Source organism: Ahaetulla prasina, chromosome 7 (genome assembly GCF_028640845.1).
Source record: "Ahaetulla prasina isolate Xishuangbanna chromosome 7, ASM2864084v1, whole genome shotgun sequence".
Taxonomy (NCBI): Eukaryota; Metazoa; Chordata; class Lepidosauria; order Squamata; family Colubridae; genus Ahaetulla; species Ahaetulla prasina.
The window spans coordinates 52940941-52961534 of NC_080545.1; the positions used below are offsets into that span (position 1 = coordinate 52940941).

A 20594-nucleotide genomic window follows, 5' to 3' on the forward strand; every position below is an offset into this window, starting at 1 on the left:
CAGAAGCCAGACCGCAGCTGCAACATTAGCCATTTCAAACCCTCCAATCCATTCATGCAGCAGACTGACACCCACTATGAAGATGTAGCACCACCACAAAGCCAAACAACAGCTATGCAGCTCACCAGCTCAAATCTGCAGCACAGACTAGACTGAGCACAACCAAGCCCCCACCAACACAGGACACACCCCAGCCAATCAGAGCACAGAAAAACCCCCATCCAATCAGAGCACAGCCAAGCTCCCACCCAATCAGTTCAAACCCCCACTAGCAGTTAAAAGGAAGAAACAGCTGCGATCACACATTGCTCCCAGAAGCACGAAGCTGAAGCCTGAAGATGACGAATGAGACTTCGTCGAAACGTCGCCAAGACACTTCCAATTTTACACGGGAGAAAACCCGAACAACCAAAGACCTATATATATATATATATTATTTACATTTCTATACCGCCCTTCTCCAAAGACTCAGGGCAGTTTACAGCCAAGTTAAAAAGACATATACAAAAATTAAAACAATATTTGAAATTTAAAAATCTGAAACCATAAGGTCGAATATTAAAATAACAAGTAATAAAACCACTCAATTAAAAATTACTCTTAGGCCAACCCTGCTCGGTGAAACAAAAAAGTCTTGAGCTCGCGCTTAAAGGCCCGGAGGTCGGGAAGAAGGCGTAGCCCCAGAGGCAGTTCGTTCCATAGGGTAGGTGCCCCCACAGAGAAGGCTCTTCCCCTGGGGGCCGCCAGCCGACATTGTTTAGCTGACAACACCCTGAGGAGACCCTCCCTGTGGGAGCGCACAGGTCGATGGGAGGCTATTGGCGGCAGTAGGCAGTCCCGTAAGTAACCTGGTCCTATGCCATGGAGCGCTTTAAAGGTGATCACCAACACCTTGAATTGCACGCGGAAGACCACCGGCAACCAGTGCAGCTTGCGTAGGAGAGGTGTTATATGGAAGCTCCGAGACGCTCCCTCTATCCCCCGCGCAGCCGCATTCTGTACCAGTTGAAGTCTCCTGGTGCTCTTCAAGAGGAGCCCCATGTAGAGAGCATTGCAGTAATCCAGGCGGGAGGTAACGAAGGCATGAGTGACCGTGCATAACGAATCTTCATATATATATATATATATATATATATGAAGAAAAAAGAAAAACAATAGGACAGGAACGGTAGGCACGTTTGTGCTCTTATACACGCCCCTTATGGTCCTCTTAGTAATGGGGTGAGGTCAATAGTAGAAAGTTTTTGGTTAAAGCTTTTGGGATTATGGGAAGAGACCACAGAGTCAGGTAAAGTGTTCCAAGCACTGATGATTCTGTTACAGAAGTCATATTTTCTGCAATCTAGATTAAAGCGGTTAACATTAAGTTTAAATCTATTGGTTGCTCTTGTATTATTGCAATTAAAGCTGAAGTAGTCTTTAACAGGAAGGACATTACAATAGATGATTCAATGAGTTAAACTTAGGTCTTGTCGAAGGCAACAGAGTTCTAAGTTTTCTAAGCCTAGGAAACAATGTTAGAAAACTTAGAAAAATATGTAGATTATTAATAATAATCTACATATTTCTTCTAATTTACTTCTTACATACAGTTTCTACTACTAATATCTTCCCTTAAATCAACCTATTAATATTTTACTTTCCTTTCTACTATCCATTCTTCTTCCCCTTTTAACCATTTTCTTTCGGCCTCTCCAAAATTCCATTTCTTAATGTTTTCCTCCCTTTCTCCCATTCTCTTATTTTCTTCTTTTTCTCTTTCTCATATCTTCCTCCTTTCTCTAGTTTTTACTCTTTTGATTTTCCCCCTCCATCTTTTCCCATTTCCTCCTCTTTTCTTCTTGTTTGGGAGATACTTCCCCCTATCCATTTTTATTCTATTACTGTCAATCCCAGTGTAATCATCTATATATTTTACTTTTTTAGTTTTCCCCCTCAATCTTTTCCCATTTCCTTCTCTTCTCTTCTTATTTAAGAGGTATTTCCCCCTATCTATTTTTAATCTGTCACTGTCAATCCCAGTGTAATTATCTATGTTTTTATCTTCAATTATTTCTTCAACATTATATTTTTGTTCCTCTTGCTTCTCACTCATATTTTCTTTTTCTTTTTTACGTTTTAACCAGTCCTCTGCTTCTTTATTACCATTAAATGATTTTCAAACCATTTGAAGCATCTCCCTTAATTCCTCATACTCATACTCCCAACTCTCCATGTTATCAATTTAAAGAGAAAGGATTTTTTAAATTTATTATTTTAGCTTATATATAGTTCAAATTCGAGTCCATATAATGTCTCTTTTTTCTTTTTTTATTTCCAAATAATGTCCAGTTCAAATATTCATTTAAGCCAATCCATTTTGAATCTTTGTTCTTTCACTCCTTTTTGAAGTCGTGGTCCAGCTGTTTAAACAAAAACTCCTCTGGTCGTTTCCCACCGTAGTCTATGTAATGCGATGCTTTCTTTCCACCAGCAGATGTCTCTTTCCAATTCACAAATCCCCTGGCAACAAAATGTCAGTTGTTAATCCACAAAGATAATTACTTCCTCTTCTTCAATTAAGTCCTTTTGTTAGTAAAAAATGCTTTTCCTCAATTTTCTTTTCCTTTTATTATTTTTAACTTCTTCCAAGTCTAATTTTAAATCCAGATGGAAAGTTTTCCTTTTAGGGCTTTGATCTTAAAGTTCCTCTTTGCTTTTTGTTTTCCTTCACTTTAAATTCCCACGTGCCAATTAGCCGCTAATTTTGTGTTGGGACTTCTTTTAAGCTTTAAAATATTTCCTTCTTACCTATGAGTTGGCCAATTACTCACAATACTCTGTTCAATCACAGCTCCTGCTCAATTCTTTTATGTGGCCGCCCTGGCTTTTGACAACTCCTAATGGCTGTCTTCCCACACCACTGGGTCAGAGGCTAATGCCGGCGCTCCAGGGAACTTGCAACTTCCCTGTTCACACCAGCCAGCACCTCCCTTCTTCACTGTCTCTACAGAACAGCTATGATCCACTAGGGATCCCCTATTGGGCTGAGATATCGGCATTTTTCCAGAGCTCCAGAATCCACGCCGTACCGCCGTGACACTGGCCATGCCCCTCTTTTCCATACAGGGTTCAATTTGGATTAATGGCTCCTGCTTGAACTGCAAATGGCAGTCATGGTTGACTACGCAAAGCTATCTTGTGTGCCAATTTTGTTCATTTCTGGATCAGGAAGTCTTACTAATAGTCTGCCACACATTTGTCAACTTTCATCTAAATTACTGCAATACAGTATACATAAAAGTGTCCCTGAAAACTACCTGGAAGCTACAGCTGGTCCAAAATACAGCAATACAAGTAATTCTAAGCATGCCTCAAAATGTTTATGTAATACCTTACTACGTGAGCAATACTGGTTACCAGTAAGCTTCTGGGTCAATTCAAGATGGCCTATGAAGCCATTCTTGGCCAGGGACAGGCAAGATGTGGCTTCCCTCCAAAATAATGGGTTTTGTGACAGTCTGTCCTGATGGTTGCCCTTGGATGGTTGGATGAAATTGCCTCAAAAATAATATGTTTTATTATTTGTTATGGTTGTGGTTGTTTGTTATATGTCATTTTACTTATCTACATATTCTGATTTGCATGTGAATTGCGTAGCTATGATTACAATAAATAACATTTCCAATTTAAAACAAACCTCAAATGTTACCATAGTAGTAACTGAATTTGCTTACAGATTCTATGACAAATTTGAAGAGATCTCTTTCAGGCAAAATTTAAAAATGAGTTTATTTACAAAATCACATTTCATTACACACACACATGCACACTTTGCTCTGTTGATGTGTTTTCACTGAAGCAGTCAGTCTCCCACAATTTAGGACATACCACAGTATTCAAGCTTGTATGGAAACTTTCATTGTTGTTTGTGTGAGTGTTCAAAATCCAGTTTTCTCGTACGTAGGTGGCTTGATGATTTGTCAGCATGCCATTCTGGATCAGCTCTTTATGAATTGTTTTTAAGCACCAAAATGGACAATGAAAGCTTTTATAGCAGCTGCCTAATTAGCAGTAATCATTCTTGTTAACTTTGCTAAAGAACTGGACTATGTGATGAATGTAAACTATTCATTTTGGGTTTTTTTTCTCCCCCATACCCATTTGCAGCAAGCAAGTTCATCTTGTAAAATAGCCTTTAACTGCTTTGCTATTTCATGTTCATTTTGCAGATTGAGAATGTTGATGTCTGCCTTAGCTTTCTGGCAGCCAGAGGAGTAAATGTCCAAGGTCTTTCTGCAGAAGGTAAGAGAACCACATATAAACCAAGAAAGTAAAATATCTCTCTGAAAAGTTCATGAACTCTATTTTCAACTTGCCATCTTGAAAAATTTTTTATTATGAATTACCCACTTTATTTTTTTGGAATCAGTTGTTTCTATGTAAGAAAATAAATATTTCATTTGGAAGTCAAATAAAATACTCAACTTATTGATTTATTCTTGGGTATATTTTGTGCATTTAATCTCTTACCTATATTTCTAAACAGATATACGATGTAATTTCCAAGTACATTGCTGAACATAGCATGAATATGATACAGTATTGCATTGTGTAAATCACTGAAATTTAGCACGGTCAATAAACCTATAAATTCAGAAGAAATCTCATTTTAAAGTAACAGATCTAACGATTTTATTGCCTTCATCGGTTCTGTTAACAATTATGTGCATTCATGTCACATTGTAATCAAATGCTTTAAAACTTTTGTCGGTTTGTTTAAATTTGTTACTCTTTGCATCACATATTATATTATCCCAGGGCAAATTAGAATTTTTTTTTAAATTGTTTTTTTACCTTCACCATTAATATTTAGTTGAAGTGAGGTCAGAAACAATTTTATTAGAATGCTCAATTACTATTTTTGAATTTCTGTTTTATATGAAATTAATTATACTAGTGTCAAAGATTTCAGACGCATTCAAATGTTATTGTTTATTTCTTGAGAAACCTGAAATAAATTATTTCTTGATAAAGAACATAAAATATTCTATTTTTTTTTGTAAGAATGATATAGTCTCAGTTTTTATCTTCTTTTAGAATATTTATTTTTTATTAATAAATTTCTACACTGCCCATCTCACCTAAGTGATTATTGATAGTCCTAGTCAGAACATTCAGTATAGCTTTTTGTGATTCTGAAAGAGGATGTACTCTCAAAAACAGTTCTTAAAAGAGATTCTCACATGTATTTTTATTGGTATCATGTAGATACGTTTCAATTACCTTAAGTCAGGGAAGCCTGAATGGCAAAAACAGGCCAGTAAGAAATCAGATGGAAATATTTTGATATATTACTCAAATATTTTACAAAATTTGAAATGGTTGATTATGTATTTCTGTCTTTCAAATGCATATCAGTATACATTTCCTTTTAAATGTATATCATATTGATATCAATATCAATAAACATTTCTTATTATCAAGAAAATAGTAACAATTTTATATATTTAATGGTTTTTAATTTCAGTTAAAAATGCATAACCTTGTATTATTTTTATAACCATATCTGTCATAAGTCTTTTTATCAGAGAATTAAAAAAAAAAAGTCCAGATTCTGGAACTAGAAAAAGTGCCCTACAGATTTTTGTTGTATCTTCTTTTGATCATAAAAAAGGTGTGATTAAGCATAAGAAAAAATTTAAATTATTTTTATTTTTTTCTGAGAGGAAGATGAAATTCTCAAATATATCAGCTGGTATAATTTCAGAGGAACCAAGAATACTTTTTTGATGTAAAAACCAGAGCTGAATAAATAGAAGGAAAATAATTATTATACCAATATAATAATTAATGAGAATGTAGTGAGTTTTGGCACTATCATTAGACACAGTGAGGCAGTTGGTTTCCATAGTTAACGCTCGAGAGCAGGAATTAACAGAGAATATACGTTGTGATCTCAAAGCAGTTCTTTCCTCTTGGAAGCAACTTAGATAAAAATCAGCTAAAGTTAAAGATTTAACTACTTCTCTGGTCATCCTCTGTACACATAAATGTGTAGGTATTAAGTTTGAGATTGGATTTTTACTGGTTCCAAAATGAAAACTCCTCTTTGTTGCAAAGTTAAATTCCTTTATCTTGCAATTCTTAAAGTGTGAAGAGATTGGTTCAGACAAAGGCAATCCGTGACTTGGTCTCCAGTAACTTAAAAAATCATAAGCAGCACTTTGACTTGGGCTTGGAGATACATTTAACCAGTATGTCTACAGAAACAGCCCAATATAAAAATGTATGAAATAGTCCAGCAGAATTTAGCATTATATATATAGTTGAAGGAAGGCACAATACCACTTTAGTTACAGGATTATGAAATTATCGGCCAACATCAACAAATGTAAATAATCATCACATTGAAATTATTCAAAATTGTTACCTTTTGAGTAGTGATTATGTGCTATTAATGTGTTTGAATATATTTATGGTAGATAAATTTGGTGTTAATGGCCAGTAAGTACTTTAAAAGAGTTCAGTATATGATATAAAATTTATGTCTAATATCCAGTATGAAACATGAGATTCCATCATAAAAATCTCTAAAAATCTTGTCAGATTAAATTCAAATATAAGGCAGTTTGCAGAACTGAAACAATGGATAATGTCCATTAGGCACATCTGTGAAGGAAAGCTAATTTCGATATTTTCATTTCCTTCTTTTTGTCTGTGCAGAAATAAGAAATGGAAATTTGAAAGCCATTTTAGGACTGTTTTTCAGTTTGTCTCGTTATAAACAGCAGCAGCACCAACAACAGCAGTACTATCAGTCCTTGGTAGAGCTACAGCAACACATCTCTCATTCTCCGAATCCTCCTGAGAGTGGCCAGTCCAAAACTCAGCAAGATATGCAGTCCAGGTAGGTCAGATTAGTTCCTTAATCAAATTGATTAGTTCCTTAATCAAATTGATGGCTTTCTTTATGCAAGAAGTCTTTTCAAGCTCTGCAAAACAAAACTGAAACTGTGACACCAATGAAGCCTTATGTGGAAGGAAGCCTTTTATAAATATTCAGAGAATTGTAATTGCTTAAAACAGTTTATAAACTATTATTCAGATTTTTTTAGGCATTTAACTCCCGCCCCCTATTGTCAATGAGATGAAATGGGATGTTGGAAACTCACTGCTTACACTGAAGCCCGATAATGCTTCATCTGAAGGAAACTCATTGTAAGGACATTAATTTCTGAAATTAGTAAGGAAGAGAAGATAATCTTGGGTTTTTTTCTTGAAAGAGAGTAAATTCTTAATTTTATCATAATTTCTGTTTGATGAACATAATAGAAAAAAGTCTTTTGTTCCTCTGTTTTTAAATTGATTTTATTTCAAACCTAAAATGAAGTGATCATGTTTTTCTCCAGATAGTTTTTTCATCAAAGAGGTTTGGGTGTTACCACTGTGGATGAATGGTATATGTTGTATGAGAGGTAGATTACAAAGCAAAACATTTTTTAAAAATCATGAAGCTCCCCACGGTGAATGCAAACCAGCTATTGCTTATCTAAATACGACAGGAATGGAGCTGCTATTAAGTATCCTAGCACTTAGTGGATTAGATTTTTAGAAAGAGAAAGATAACTATAAAATAAAGGAAAGATCATTGGTATAAAAAAACAGTGTTTCCTCCATCAAAAACAAATTTCTTGTTTTGTATAATTATACAATTAGAGGTTGAATATATATATTTTAGCTAACTTCTTTTTGTGCTAAGCAATAACACAAGCTATAATTTTTAAAATTATGTTTTGTGACATTCAAAATGATGATTGTGGACCTTTTCTTCACATTGAAATCATTCAGATAACAGCATGGATTAAAAATAAACATATTTTTTTTGTTGGTTCTACTTATAATTATTTATATAAAAGATTGTGATGTGATTTGAATAATAATGTGGCAAGCTTGCTGGACTGTGGTGGGAATAAGAGTTTTAGGAATTTTAAGTTCATGGTTCAATGAAGAAAAAGAGTGTTGCAAAACTCTTACGTGTATCTCTTGATGGTTTTCAATTCTTAGTGTATCAACCTTCCTTTAAAATGTGTGGAGCCAAAACATACATGTCAGAATGTATGTTTTGTAGGAATTGCTTTGCTTTTTAAAACTAACTTAATATATATATATTTCCATTTACCATACTATTTTCATTTATTTTCCCACCTGAAATGAACTATTTCTTCAATATTCTTTAAAACAAAATCCTTTTAAACTAATTGTTTTCTTTTCAAAAGACAGTTACGTATTATCTCTGGCTTGCCAGAAGTTTTCTTTTAAAGTTCCAGGTAGATAAATTGGGAGATAAATGGAGCGCAGGAATTTGGGAGAGATCAAAAGGACTCTTGAGTGATGCAAAAAAAATGGAGGGTGGAACTTTAAGTTCATTCACTATATGTTTAAAATGATCGATGTGTCAAATTAAATTGCTTCCTCATTAACATATTTTTTTTATATTCATACAATCTATTTCCCATAATGTTTATGTCGGTGTTTCTCAAACTTGGCAACCTTAAGCTTTATTACACAACCTGTGATCTAGTGGGTCACTGTTTCAGAGAGATTTCCTTACCTAAACAAAGAAACAAAATGAGTATGGGATGGCAAAAAAAAGCAGTGCAAGGAAGGATTAGAAATCCTTCCTTCCTTCCTTCCTTCCTTCCTTCCTCCCTCCCTCCCTCCCTCCCTCCCTCCCTCCCTCCCTCCCTCCCTCTTCCAGGTGGAAAATGAGTGAGGGGGAGTGTGGATCAGAAATGGTACCTGGGATGAGTTAGGCTGAGAGAAACTGTCTGGCCCAAGGTGGTTTTCATGGCTTTCATGACTCATAGTAAACAGATGACTTGCTGCCCAGGCAATTCTGGAAATTGAAGTCCACACAGTTTAAAGTTCTCAAGGTTGTCAAACACTGGTTTATTTCAATATTTTGCTTGTATAACCAGCACCTATACGAATGTATATACTATTGGAAATAGGTTATGTTAGAATTAAGTAAAATATAACAGCTAACACTATATTGCACTTTTTCTTTAAAGGTGTAATGATTAATGTTTAATGTGGCTTTAATTATTTTTCTCAATCAGGTAATTTAATTTAATAATTAATGAACCACAACTTTGCATTGTGGTTATGCTTTTGTATGAGAAATTGAAATGCTTACTTTTAGTGATTGCTTCTAGTTGGGTTCTTGTAAGCATAGCTATGCTTTTGCTTCCACCATAGATAGAAATAGCCTATGCTTTTCAAAGGACTATGTCTGTGATAACTGGAAATATCTTTCTTTGAGACACTATCATCCTGGATGCTAAAAGAGAGAATGATCAATTCATTGTTTCTGTAAAATTAAAATCAGGAATTCCTCCCCACCCCCCGTTTATCTTTTACTGATATCTGTGATGAAATTAGATTTTTCATTGCATTAAGAAAGTTCAAGAATAATGAACAGCATGCATTCTTAAAATGACAAATGAAGCATTCAGTTGAGACATCATCACTTAATACAAGAATCTACCAGAATCTGACCAAAATGTCTTAAGAATTATAATTCACAAAAGTATGTACAACTAAAGCCTTACTACCCTTGGAGCTTGAATATTATCAGCGGAGGGCTTTGTATGACAACAGTAGTCTTCATTGTGCATGAGCAGACATTCTCGAAATACATCGAGTCATACAGTATTTTTAAATATACCAGATTGATACCCACTGCAATCATGATATGTCTAGCTGTCCAGCTGTCCATCTCATGATGAGAAAATGTTGCATAACATTAAAAGACACAATAGCAAGCTTATTTGTAACTGTATTTCTTGACAGCTTCTCTTTCTATCATATCTAAAGGCTTCTTGGACTATACCCCTAAGCTGCCGTTCCTTATGTGTATATCGTCTCCCACAAACACCATTACTTCACAGCTATATAATTGTGAGCTACAGTATATAATTGTTATATCTATATAATAAGGCTATGTATACTGGAACAAACATATAGTAAATAAAATGCTTTCATTTAAACAGCTTAACACCTTAATTGCAAAAGATTCATAAAGTAAGACCTCCCACAAATGATTGTTTATCCAAGGAAATGTAAAATACAAATTTTACCACAGAGGTATCATATTTGAAAATGGAAACCACAGTGGTTTGGAATCCTGGCAGTCATAATTCTAAGAAGCCTCAAAGACATCAAAATATGAATCTTAACTAGCCGGCTGCTTTGTTGGCAAGTTCAATAATATTTAATCTATGCAACAGAGATAAAAACACAGATAAATATATAGAGACTGATATATAAATAAAAGCTCTATTACTATGTGATGACTTTCCAACTACCCACACACTGAAAGAAAAACACACATTTATGGGTTAGACAGAAACTGATTACAGAGCTGTCAGCAAAATCCTAAAATATAGATATACTAACATTATGACCTGTAGACATAGTGGTAACAGCTTGAGATTCATATGGATCTGATTAATTCATTAGTTTACTATGTATTACTTTAAATATGCAATGCATTTAGTTTGTGGAACTAGAAGTCAGTTTTTCAATGTAGTTGATATGCTGTTTTTCAGACAGAAGCTACATGATTGCTAAAAACCACTGGATCAGCAGCTTTGTGAAGTTTGTCATGTTAACAGCTAGCAATAATAAACTTAATAAAGTTATGAAATGGAAACAATCTTGAAAATATTTTATATATACTATACTTTGAGTACAAAATATCATGTGTTCAGCCATACTAGTAGGGCCAGAATAATGTCATAAATTAAGTCTTCCATTTCATTACTCTGTGAGCAACAGTGGTGGGTGTTGTTATTGTTTTTACAACATTCTTGCTTCAAAAGCAAGACTTGTTTCACTCTTCCTACATCCCTGGTTTAAATTGTGAAGGTAGAGTGAAAAGTAATGCCTCCAATATATAAATTGCCAACAGATGGCAGTACTGATGTGCTAGCACAGGGGTCTCCAACCTTGGCAACATTAAGCCTGGTGGACTTCAACTCATTGGACCGGGATATTTACGGGACCGCCTGCTGCCAACAGTTACCTCCCATTGTCTGATACGTCCAGTACGTGCCCACAGGGAGGGTCTTCTTAGGGTGCCGTCGGCTAGTCAATGTCGGCTGGCGGCTCCCAGGGGAAGGGCGTTCTCTGTGGGGGCCTCGGCTTTATGGAATGAGCTGCCGGTGGGACTCCGTCTCCTCCCTGATCTCCGGACCTTTAAGCGCGAGCTCAAGACTTTCTTTTTTCACCAAGCGGGGCTGGCCTGACTGATTTTAGTATGGGGATTTTAGTGGGTTTTAATAGGGTTTTTACCAAGGTTTTAGTTTTGATAAATTTTAGCTAATATTTTAAGTTACAGCGATTGAATCAGTTTTTTAAATTTGGTAGTGTATTTTAAATTTGTTGGGATTTTTGTCGTTTTATTGGCTGTACACCGCCCTGAGTCTTTGGAGAAGGGCGGTATAAAAATACGAATAAATAAATAAATAAATAATTAAACTCCTAAAATTCCCCAGCCAGCAAAGCTAGAAACTTTGTCATGATATTCATGCTTTTTTATCCACTTCAGTTAGCAAGGCAGTTTCTTTGAGAAAAAGTTGTCTTGTTATTGTTTATGAAATGGAAGCCTACATGACCGCTGTCAATTCACCTTAACTAGCATATTGTGATTGAATTTTTAAAAGCTGAAATAGTCTTTCCAGTTCAAATCCAACATCAGATGCAGATTGTCTATGACATTGGCTATGTTGACATGAATACTGTGCGATACTAAGTCAAAAAAATTAAAGTTGATGAACGGGCTCTCTGCCTCTCTCCTCCCAATCCTGCCCTGCCAAGTTCTGGCAGGCCTTTGGGTTGCTCCCCACTCACATGTCACTAATTGCACTTACCTTTTCAAGACCTCTGGATGCCATGTTAGGAAAGGAGGGCAAGCTAATCATCATTGGGCTATGTGGCTGCCTCCTGGAAGTGGCCATCCGTGGAGCACTCACAATTCCTTGCCGAAATGGTGGCTACTTTCAGGAGGCTGCTGTAGGAACCAGGATGAACTGTTTCATGCTGCTTCCCTAATTTGATCTGCACAGTGCTGCTCATAAAGTTATGATTTTCAGTAACATTCTGCCAATGAATTTCTTTTCCATAAAAAAAAATATCTTTAAGTTTCAAGGGTCTTTAATTATTACAAGGATTTTTATACCAGTCTTTTAATCTTTTTCTTAATTCTACAAATACATCAAACAATAGCAAATATTAATACTATTATAAATAAATAGGAATTACAGTACTGAGTTACAGGATGAAATCCTTATTAAATATTATTTTGTTTATTCTCCATCTCTATTTTGTTTGGGACCTGAGAAAACATCTCCAGTCAATACTTCTAGGCTAATTAAGATAGATTGAAATCCTCTCCATTCTAGGTAATTTTCTTACGTTTCCATTATTTCTAGGGATGAAATCCTAAATAGACGTAGAAAAATTCACTGAATGTTGTAAAACATCCATATAGAGAAAGGTGTATGCTGAAGTGAGTGTAATACCTCAAACAACACCCCCCCCACGCACACACACAACCTTTATGACCATTGTAGGTCTCCAACAAGAGTGACACTATCGTTCTTTTATGTGCAATTCTGATAGAACAAATTATTACTTCTGTATATAATTCTGAGCAATATATTTTTCATTGGGTTTTTTCTGCATTGTAGTTTTAATAGCTAAACACAAATTTATTTATTTATTTATTTATTTATTTATTTATTTATTTATTTATTTATTTATTTATTTGATTTTTATACCGCCCTTCTCCCGAAGGACTCAGGGCGGTGTACAGGCAGAATAAAACAAACAATACAAAATACAATTAAAATGCAATTTAAAAAACTTATTTAAATTAGCCTGACAATTAAAAAATTTACCATACACTAAAAAACCCCATTTAAAATTAATAAAATTTGACATTTAAAATTCAATTTAAGCCAGCCCCGCGAGGATAAAAAGGTGTGTCTTCAGTTCGCGGCGAAAAGTCCGAAGGTCAGGTATTTAGTGTAAACCTGGGGGAAATTCGTTCCAGAGTGTGGGAGCCCCCACAGAGAAGGCCCTTCCCCTGGGGGCCGCCAGCCGACATTGTTTGGCGGACGGCACCCTGAGAAGTCCCTCTCTGTGAGAGCGTACGGGTCGGTGGGAGGCATGTGGTACTTGGGAGGATCTGGACTTGGGAGATATAGTCACAGAGCCTTTGTTATGGTCAGATCACTCTCTCCTTCGCCTGGACTTTCTGACCGCTACCCAACACCGCAGGGAGACGGAACCATTACGTTGGTACCGTCCCAGGCGCCTGATGGACCCAGAGAGGTTCCGGACGGAGCTTGGGCCATTCCCTGAGGGTCTGGCTCACGGCACGGCAGAGGAACTGGCCGCAGCCTGGGAACGGGCTGCGGCTGGGGCTTTAGACCGTGTCGTGCCTCTGCGGCCTCTGACCCGGCGCAGATCCCAACCGGCTCCTTGGTTCTCCGAGGAGCTGAGGGGGATGAAACGCCGGAGAAGACGCCTAGAGAGTTCTTGGAGGTCCAGCCGTTCAGAGGCTGATCGGACACTAGTTAGATCCTATACTAGGACCTACCTAGTGGCACTGAGGGAAGCGAGGCGTTGCTACGCCCCCCCCCCCATTGCGCCGGCAGATACCCGCCCAGCTGCCCTGTTTCGGGTGGCCCGCTCCCTCCTTCACCAGGGGGAGCGGGATGACCCGTTGCAGGGACGTGCTGAGGAGTTTAACGGTTATCTATACGATAAAATCGTTCAGCTTCGGGACGGTCTGGACCAAAATTGTGGCGATTCGGACGGGGCGTCTGAGGGCGGTCTTGGTGATATTGTTTGGGATGAGTTTGACCCTGTGGCTCCGAGGACATGGACAGGTTGCTGGGTAGATTGAATGCCACCACGTGTTTACTGGACCCGTGCCCTCCTGGCTGGTGCTGGCCACTCAGGAGGTGACACGAGGCTGGCTCCAGGGATTACGAGCGCTTCTTTGGTGGAGCCAGTCTTTCCGGCCGCCTTGAAAGAGGCGGCGGTGAGGCCCCTCCTCAAGAAGCCCTCCCTGGACCCGGCTCTTTTAGGTAATTATCGTCCGGTCTCCAACCCGCTCATGGCGAAGGTTGTAGAGAGTATGGTGGCATATCAGTTTCCCCTGCACCTGGAGGAAACTGTCTATCTAGACCCGTTCCAGTCCGGCTTCCGGCCCGGTTACAGCACTGAGACGGCTTTGGTCGCGTTGGTGGATGATCTCTGGAGGGCCAGGGATAGGGGTTGTTCCTCTGCCCTGGTCCTATTAGACCTCTCAGCGGCTTTCGATACCATCGACCATGGTATCCTGCTGCGCTGGCTGGAGGGATTGGGAGTGAGAGGCACCGTTTATCGGTGGTTCTCCTCCTATCTCTCCGACCGGACGCAGACGGTGTTGGCGGGGGGGCAGAGGTCGGCTCCGCGGCGCCTCACTTGTGGGGTGCCGCAGGGCCGATTCTCTCGCCTTCTGTTCAACATCTACATGAAGCCGCTGGGTGAGATCATCAGTGGCTTCGTGTGAGGTACCAGCTGTCGCTGATGACACCCAGCTGTACTTTTCACACGGGCCACCCCAATGAAGCTATCAGTGCTGTCCCAGTGTCTGGAAGCCGTGCGGGTCTGGATGGGGAGAAACAGGCTCAAGCTCAATCCTCCAAGACGGAGTGGTTGTGGATGCGGCATCCCGGTACAGTCAGCTGAGTCCACGGCTGACTGTTGGGAGCGAGTCATTGGCCCGATGGAGAGGGTGCGCAACTTGGGCGTTCTCCTGGATGAGCGGCTGTCTTTTGAAGACCACCTGACGGCCGTCTCCAGGAGAGCTTTCCACCAGGTTCGCCTGGTGCGCCAGCTGCGCCCCTTTCTAGACCGGGATGCCTTATGCACAGTCACTCACGCCCTTGTGACGTCTCGTCTGGATTACTGCAATGCTCTCTACATGGGGCTCCCTTGAGGGGCATCCGGAGGCTTCAGTTAGTCAGAATGCAGCTGCGGGTGATAGAGGAGCCCTCGTGGCTCCCGTGACACCTATCCTGCGTAGGCTGCACTGGCTACCTGTGGCCTTCCGGGTGCGCTTCAAGGTGTTGGTGAACGTCTTCAAAGCGCTCCATGGCATAGGGCCGGGCTATCTACGGGACCACCTGCTGCTACCGAATATCTCTCACCGACCCGTGCGCTCTCACAGAGAGGGACTCCTCAGGGTGCCGTCGGCGCGACAGTGTCGTGTGGCGGCGCCCAGGGGAAGGGCCTTCTCTGTGGGGGCTCCCGCCCTCTGGAACGAACTCCCCCCAGGACTCCGTCAACTTCCGGACCTCCGAACCTTTCGTCGCGAGCTTAAAACTCACCTATTCATCTGCGCTGGACTGGGTTAGTTTTTAAACTTATGGGTTTTTAATGGGTTTTATTCTAAATTTTAATCATGGCCAATTTAATAAGTTTTTTAATTATATTTTAATCGTATTTATATTGTATTATTTTGTATTTTTTATCAGGCTGTGAACCGCCCTGAGTCCTTCGGGAGAAGGGCGGTATAAAAATTTAAATAAATAAATAAATAAAATAAAATAAATGTGGTAACAGCAGACGGTCCCGTAGCTACCCAGGCCCTAAGCCATGGAGCGCTTTAAAGGTCGTAACCAACACCTTAAAGTGCACTCGAAAGGCCACAGGTAGCCAGTGCAGTCTGCGCAGGAGCTGTGTTACATGGGAGCTACGTGTAGCTCCCTCTATCACCCGCGCAGCTGCATTCTGGACTAACTGAAGCCTCCGAGTGCACTTCAGGGGGAGCCCCATGTAGAGAGCATTACAATAATCCAAGCGAGAGGTAACGAGCGCATGAGTGACTGTGCACAAGGCATCCCGATCAAGGAAGGGGCGCAACTGCCGAACCAGGCAGACCTGGTGGAAGGCCCTCCTGGAGACGGCCGTCAAATGATCTTCAAACGACAGCCGATCATCCAGGAGGACACCTAAGTTGCGCACCCTGTCCTTTGGGGCCAGTAACTCGCCTCCAACAGTCAACCGCGGTTGCAGTTGACTGAATCGGGATGCCGGCATCCACAGCCACTCCGTCTTGGAGGGATTAAGCTTGAGCCTGTTTCTCCCCATCCAGACCCGTACGGCTTCCAAACACCGGGACAGCACTTCAACAACTTCATTGGGGTGGCCCGGGGTGGAAAAGTACAGCTGGGTGTCATCAGCGTACTGTTGGTATCTCACCCTGAAGCCACTGATGATCTCACCCAACGGCTTCATGTAGATGTTGAACAGAAGGGGCGAGAGAATCGACCCCTGTGGGACCCCACAAGTGAGGCACCTCGCGGCCGACCTCTGCCCCCCTGTCAACACCGTCTGCGACCGGTCGGAGAGATAGGAGGAGAACCACCGATGCACGGTGCCTCCCACTCCCAATCCCCCCAACCGGCGCAGCAAGATACCATGGTCGATGGTATCAAAAGCCGCTGAGAGGTCTAATAGGACCAGGGCAGAGGAGTACCCCCTGTCCCTGGCCCGCCAGAGATCATCCACCAATGCGACCAAAGCTGTCTCCGTGCTGTATCCGAGTCGAAAGCCGGACTGGAACGGGTCTAGATAGATAGACGGCTTCATCCAGGTATTGGGGTAGCTGTCGCACCACAGCACTCTCTACAACCTTCGCAACGAAGCGAAGGTTGGAGACTGGACGATAGTTACCCAAAATAGCTGGGTCCAGGGAGGGCTTCTTGAGGAGGGGTCTCACCACCGCCTCTTTCAAGGCGGCAGGGAAAACCCCTTCCATCAAAGAAGCGTTGATAATCCTCTGGAGCCAGCCTCGTGTCACCTCCTGAGTGGCCAGTACCAGCCAGGAAGGACACGGGTCCAGTAAACATGTCGTGGCGTGAAGCCTCCCCAACAACCTGTCCATGTCCTCAGGAGCCACAGGGTCAAACTCATCCCAAACCGGCTCAACAAGACGTGTCTCCTCTCCCTCGCTTGGATCATCCCAATTTCGGTCCAGACTGTCCCGGAGCTGAGCGATTTTATCGTATAGATAACCACTAAACTCCTCGGCTCGTCCCTGCAAAGGGTCATCCCGCACCTCCTGATGAAGGAGGGAGCGGGCCACCCAAAACAGGGCGGCCGGGCGGTTATCTGCCGACGCAATGAGGGTGGAGGTGTAAGAACGCCTCGCCTCCCCCATTGCCACTAGGTAGGTCCTAGAATAGGACCTAACTAGTGTCCGATCAGCATATTGATTTAATGCTGATTTAATGACTTAAATTTACAGCAAGTTTTTTTTGTTATTCTACCTCCCAGCAATTGGTAACATTAATAGAAAATTTACTGTATTTATCTGTCGTATATTACATGAGTGGGATTGCAAGGTTGATACTTTTTGAAGAAACAAAACCTGAATTCCATTAACTCAGGCTACTCAACATGAAATCAATTTATTAGATGATTCCAAATAAATTATTGTGCCATACCCAAATTAGGAAATTATCATTCTCTTTATTTAATCTCTTCTGTAAGTAGTAATAAATGACATATCGTTAACAGTAAATAAAATATTCAAATACTTATAAATCTAGAATTAATGAGGCAACTACTTAAGGAAATTGGGATCATTTTACTAGCCTTAAGGATATTATATAAAAACTTACATTTATTTAGAATTAATTTAACATTTTAAACAAGCTCTCTATACTTTAACTATTTAGAAGAAATAATACTGGGTTAGGTATTATATTCAGATAAGTTAAAGGCATTAGATGGTCTTCTATGTTCTGCAAAATAAAACAGGCAGCAGTTTAAAATAGTTAAAATTACACACTGAATACTTAATATTCAGCTAGTAGAGGCTAAACCAATGTCATTGTATAAATGATGTACAATGACTATGATGATAATGATGATGATGATGTCACAGTATTAAGTGTTTAATGACGAGTTTATGCAAGAATCAAATAAGCCCTTTGCTATGTTTCTATATTATTGAAAATCCTGTATAGAAGAAGAAAAGGAAAGTAATTTTGCTCTCCATTCATGTACCTTGACTTTGAGATGAAGTTAAATTAAAATATTACGACATACCCATACCTTAATTATTTCTATATGTAGGTCTATCTTTATTACCTATGAAGCTATAAATATGATTTCATTGAATATTTGGAAAGGAGAGATTACTTTTAGATAGATAGATAGATAGATAGATAGATAGATAGATAGATAGATAGATAGATAGATAGATAGATAGATAGATAGATAGATAGATAGATAATAGATAGATATCTTTATTTATTTTTTATTTTAAATACAAATAATATAAACAACACAAACATAGTACATATACATCTAAATACAAAAACAGGGGAAAAATACAAATATTACAGTCCACCCCCACCCCTGGAGACCATTTTTCCCCTTATATTTCTTCTTCTATAACATAATATAATATATATACAATATATTCTAATTGTGCCCTTATCTCCTCCAAAACAACATATATTCTTGAATAGGTTTATTCCCTTTGCCTTCCACCAACATCGATTTTATAAAATCCTCCCATATTTCATTATAATTGTTTGCTCTGACCATCCCTTTTTAAAATTTAATTTCTGCTGTTAATTTATCACTTGTTGCCATACTCCAAATTTTATTGGAGTATTGGAGTAAATTTATTTATACCACTCATTTCTTTGAATATCCCAATTTCATCCCCAATATTTAGCCATCACTAATCTAGCTGCCATTATCAAATTTACAATCAATTCCTTTTTTGTTTCATTTATATCCTGTTTTCCCACCAGCAACAGTAATGCAATTCTCGGTGACATATCTAAATTTACATTCAAAAGTGCTCTAATTTCTCTAAACACCATATCCCATATTTTTTGTGCACTATCACAATCCCACCACATATGCTTATATGTTCCAATCTCTTTCTTGTACCTCCAACAAATATTTGTACATTTACCATTTATTTGATTTAATTTATGTGGTGTTAGGTACCACCTCCATATCACTTTATATCCATTTTACTTAACTCTGACACATTCTTATATACTCTTCTATTCCAAATATTTTTCCAATCATCATTTATTTCTCCTAAATCTGATTCCCAAATTAATTTTAAATCTTTTGCCTGCTCTTCTAATTAATATTAGAATATTCTATATATTTTCCAATTCTTCCTTTACCTATATATTCTTCATTCACCTCACATTCTTTTATAATCATTTCAAATATTGTTAATTGTCTATTTTTCCTCAAATCTAGATAGATAGATAGATAATTACAAATGATAAAATAACTTTTTTGTTTTTACATTGAGGAAGCTACCTACCTGTTTAGTTTTCTAGCATATGGGATTAGCACTGCATGCTGTTTCAATCTAATTTATTTATTTAGTGCATTAACCTAGTCTAAAAATAATTTGTAGTGTTTACAATCAATATTTTCTTCCCTTATGTCTTTTATGGCCTGAGTTTTACGTTGAAAATAGATTATTTTATTGCAAAATAAGCTGTATCTCTACCGCCCTCAACACAGTTATTTTAGTCCCCTTCTCCAATGCATAGCAATCCCCTTGCTGCTTAACTTCAATTCCACATGGAAGTATTTTCTGTTCCCAAAAGAATATAGAGAATCATGCCTTACCTATCACACTAAAACTAAATGTCAGCTTTTGCTGATGTGAAATGTGATCACATGAAAGTGACTGAGTTATATAAATTGTTTGTCATGAAACGGGTTTTGTGGTTTGTCTTGTTTTGATTGAGTAACTGTCAAGGAAATAAGCAAATTAATGCTGAATCAAGCTGCATTCTGTATTCTTCACTGTTGTTTCCTACTGTTGCACTGTTACTTCAGGAAAAAATACCAAAGTTTAAATAGTTCTTTAGCCAAGTCCTGTGAATTTTTTCATGACATTTTCCAAGCTTTTGCCTATTTGCTTAATGCTAAGTATCTACACTATAGCACTGCTCTGTTTGCTATTTCTAATAAAAACAGAATTTGCCAACCCTAGGCATTAAGTCAAAGCAATCTGGATAAAGTTCAGCAGAATTTTTCTGCTTTCCACTTCAGTCCTTGCCTGCCTGCCTGCTCCTTCTGTATATCTCAGCCAAATTTCAATCAGCTCTCTAGTGTTTTTTTTAAACTTTTTAGAAGAGTGAAATGTTCAGTTTGACTTTTTTTTAAACCAGCATTCTGATACGGTGCAAATAAAAAAGTTGACCAAAGAATGAATTGTCTGTTCATATCACATCCTTGGTTGTTTAATATATCAAACAAAGTCATGTCATTTGTCACTTTCATCACTTTCCAATTAGCTTTATTACATTCTTGTCAATGCTAGTCCAGCACCTGTTTTCATCTTTAACTTTCTATCTCACTGTTTGCCATGTTGCTAGGATGAGATGTGCTTACAATAAATAATCATCTACTTGACTAAGGATATTTCCACAGCAGTAAGAGTTGGATTATTATGGATGACTGGTTTATTTTATAACACTTTGGCTGTGGAACCA

The 20594-nt window shown here is 38.8% G+C and overlaps 1 protein-coding gene across 1 annotated transcript in view; it reads left to right on the forward strand.

The window, feature by feature from the left end:
• The window catches only part of NAV3 (neuron navigator 3), a 576609-nt gene that overhangs the window by 423608 nt on the left and 132407 nt on the right, over positions 1-20594 (forward strand). Inside the window, exons 5-6 of the mRNA XM_058190061.1 lie at positions 4212-4284; positions 6706-6889. Of these exons, the coding sequence (XP_058046044.1) occupies positions 4212-4284; positions 6706-6889 (257 nt within the window). The remainder of the gene's footprint in view (positions 1-4211; positions 4285-6705; positions 6890-20594) is intronic.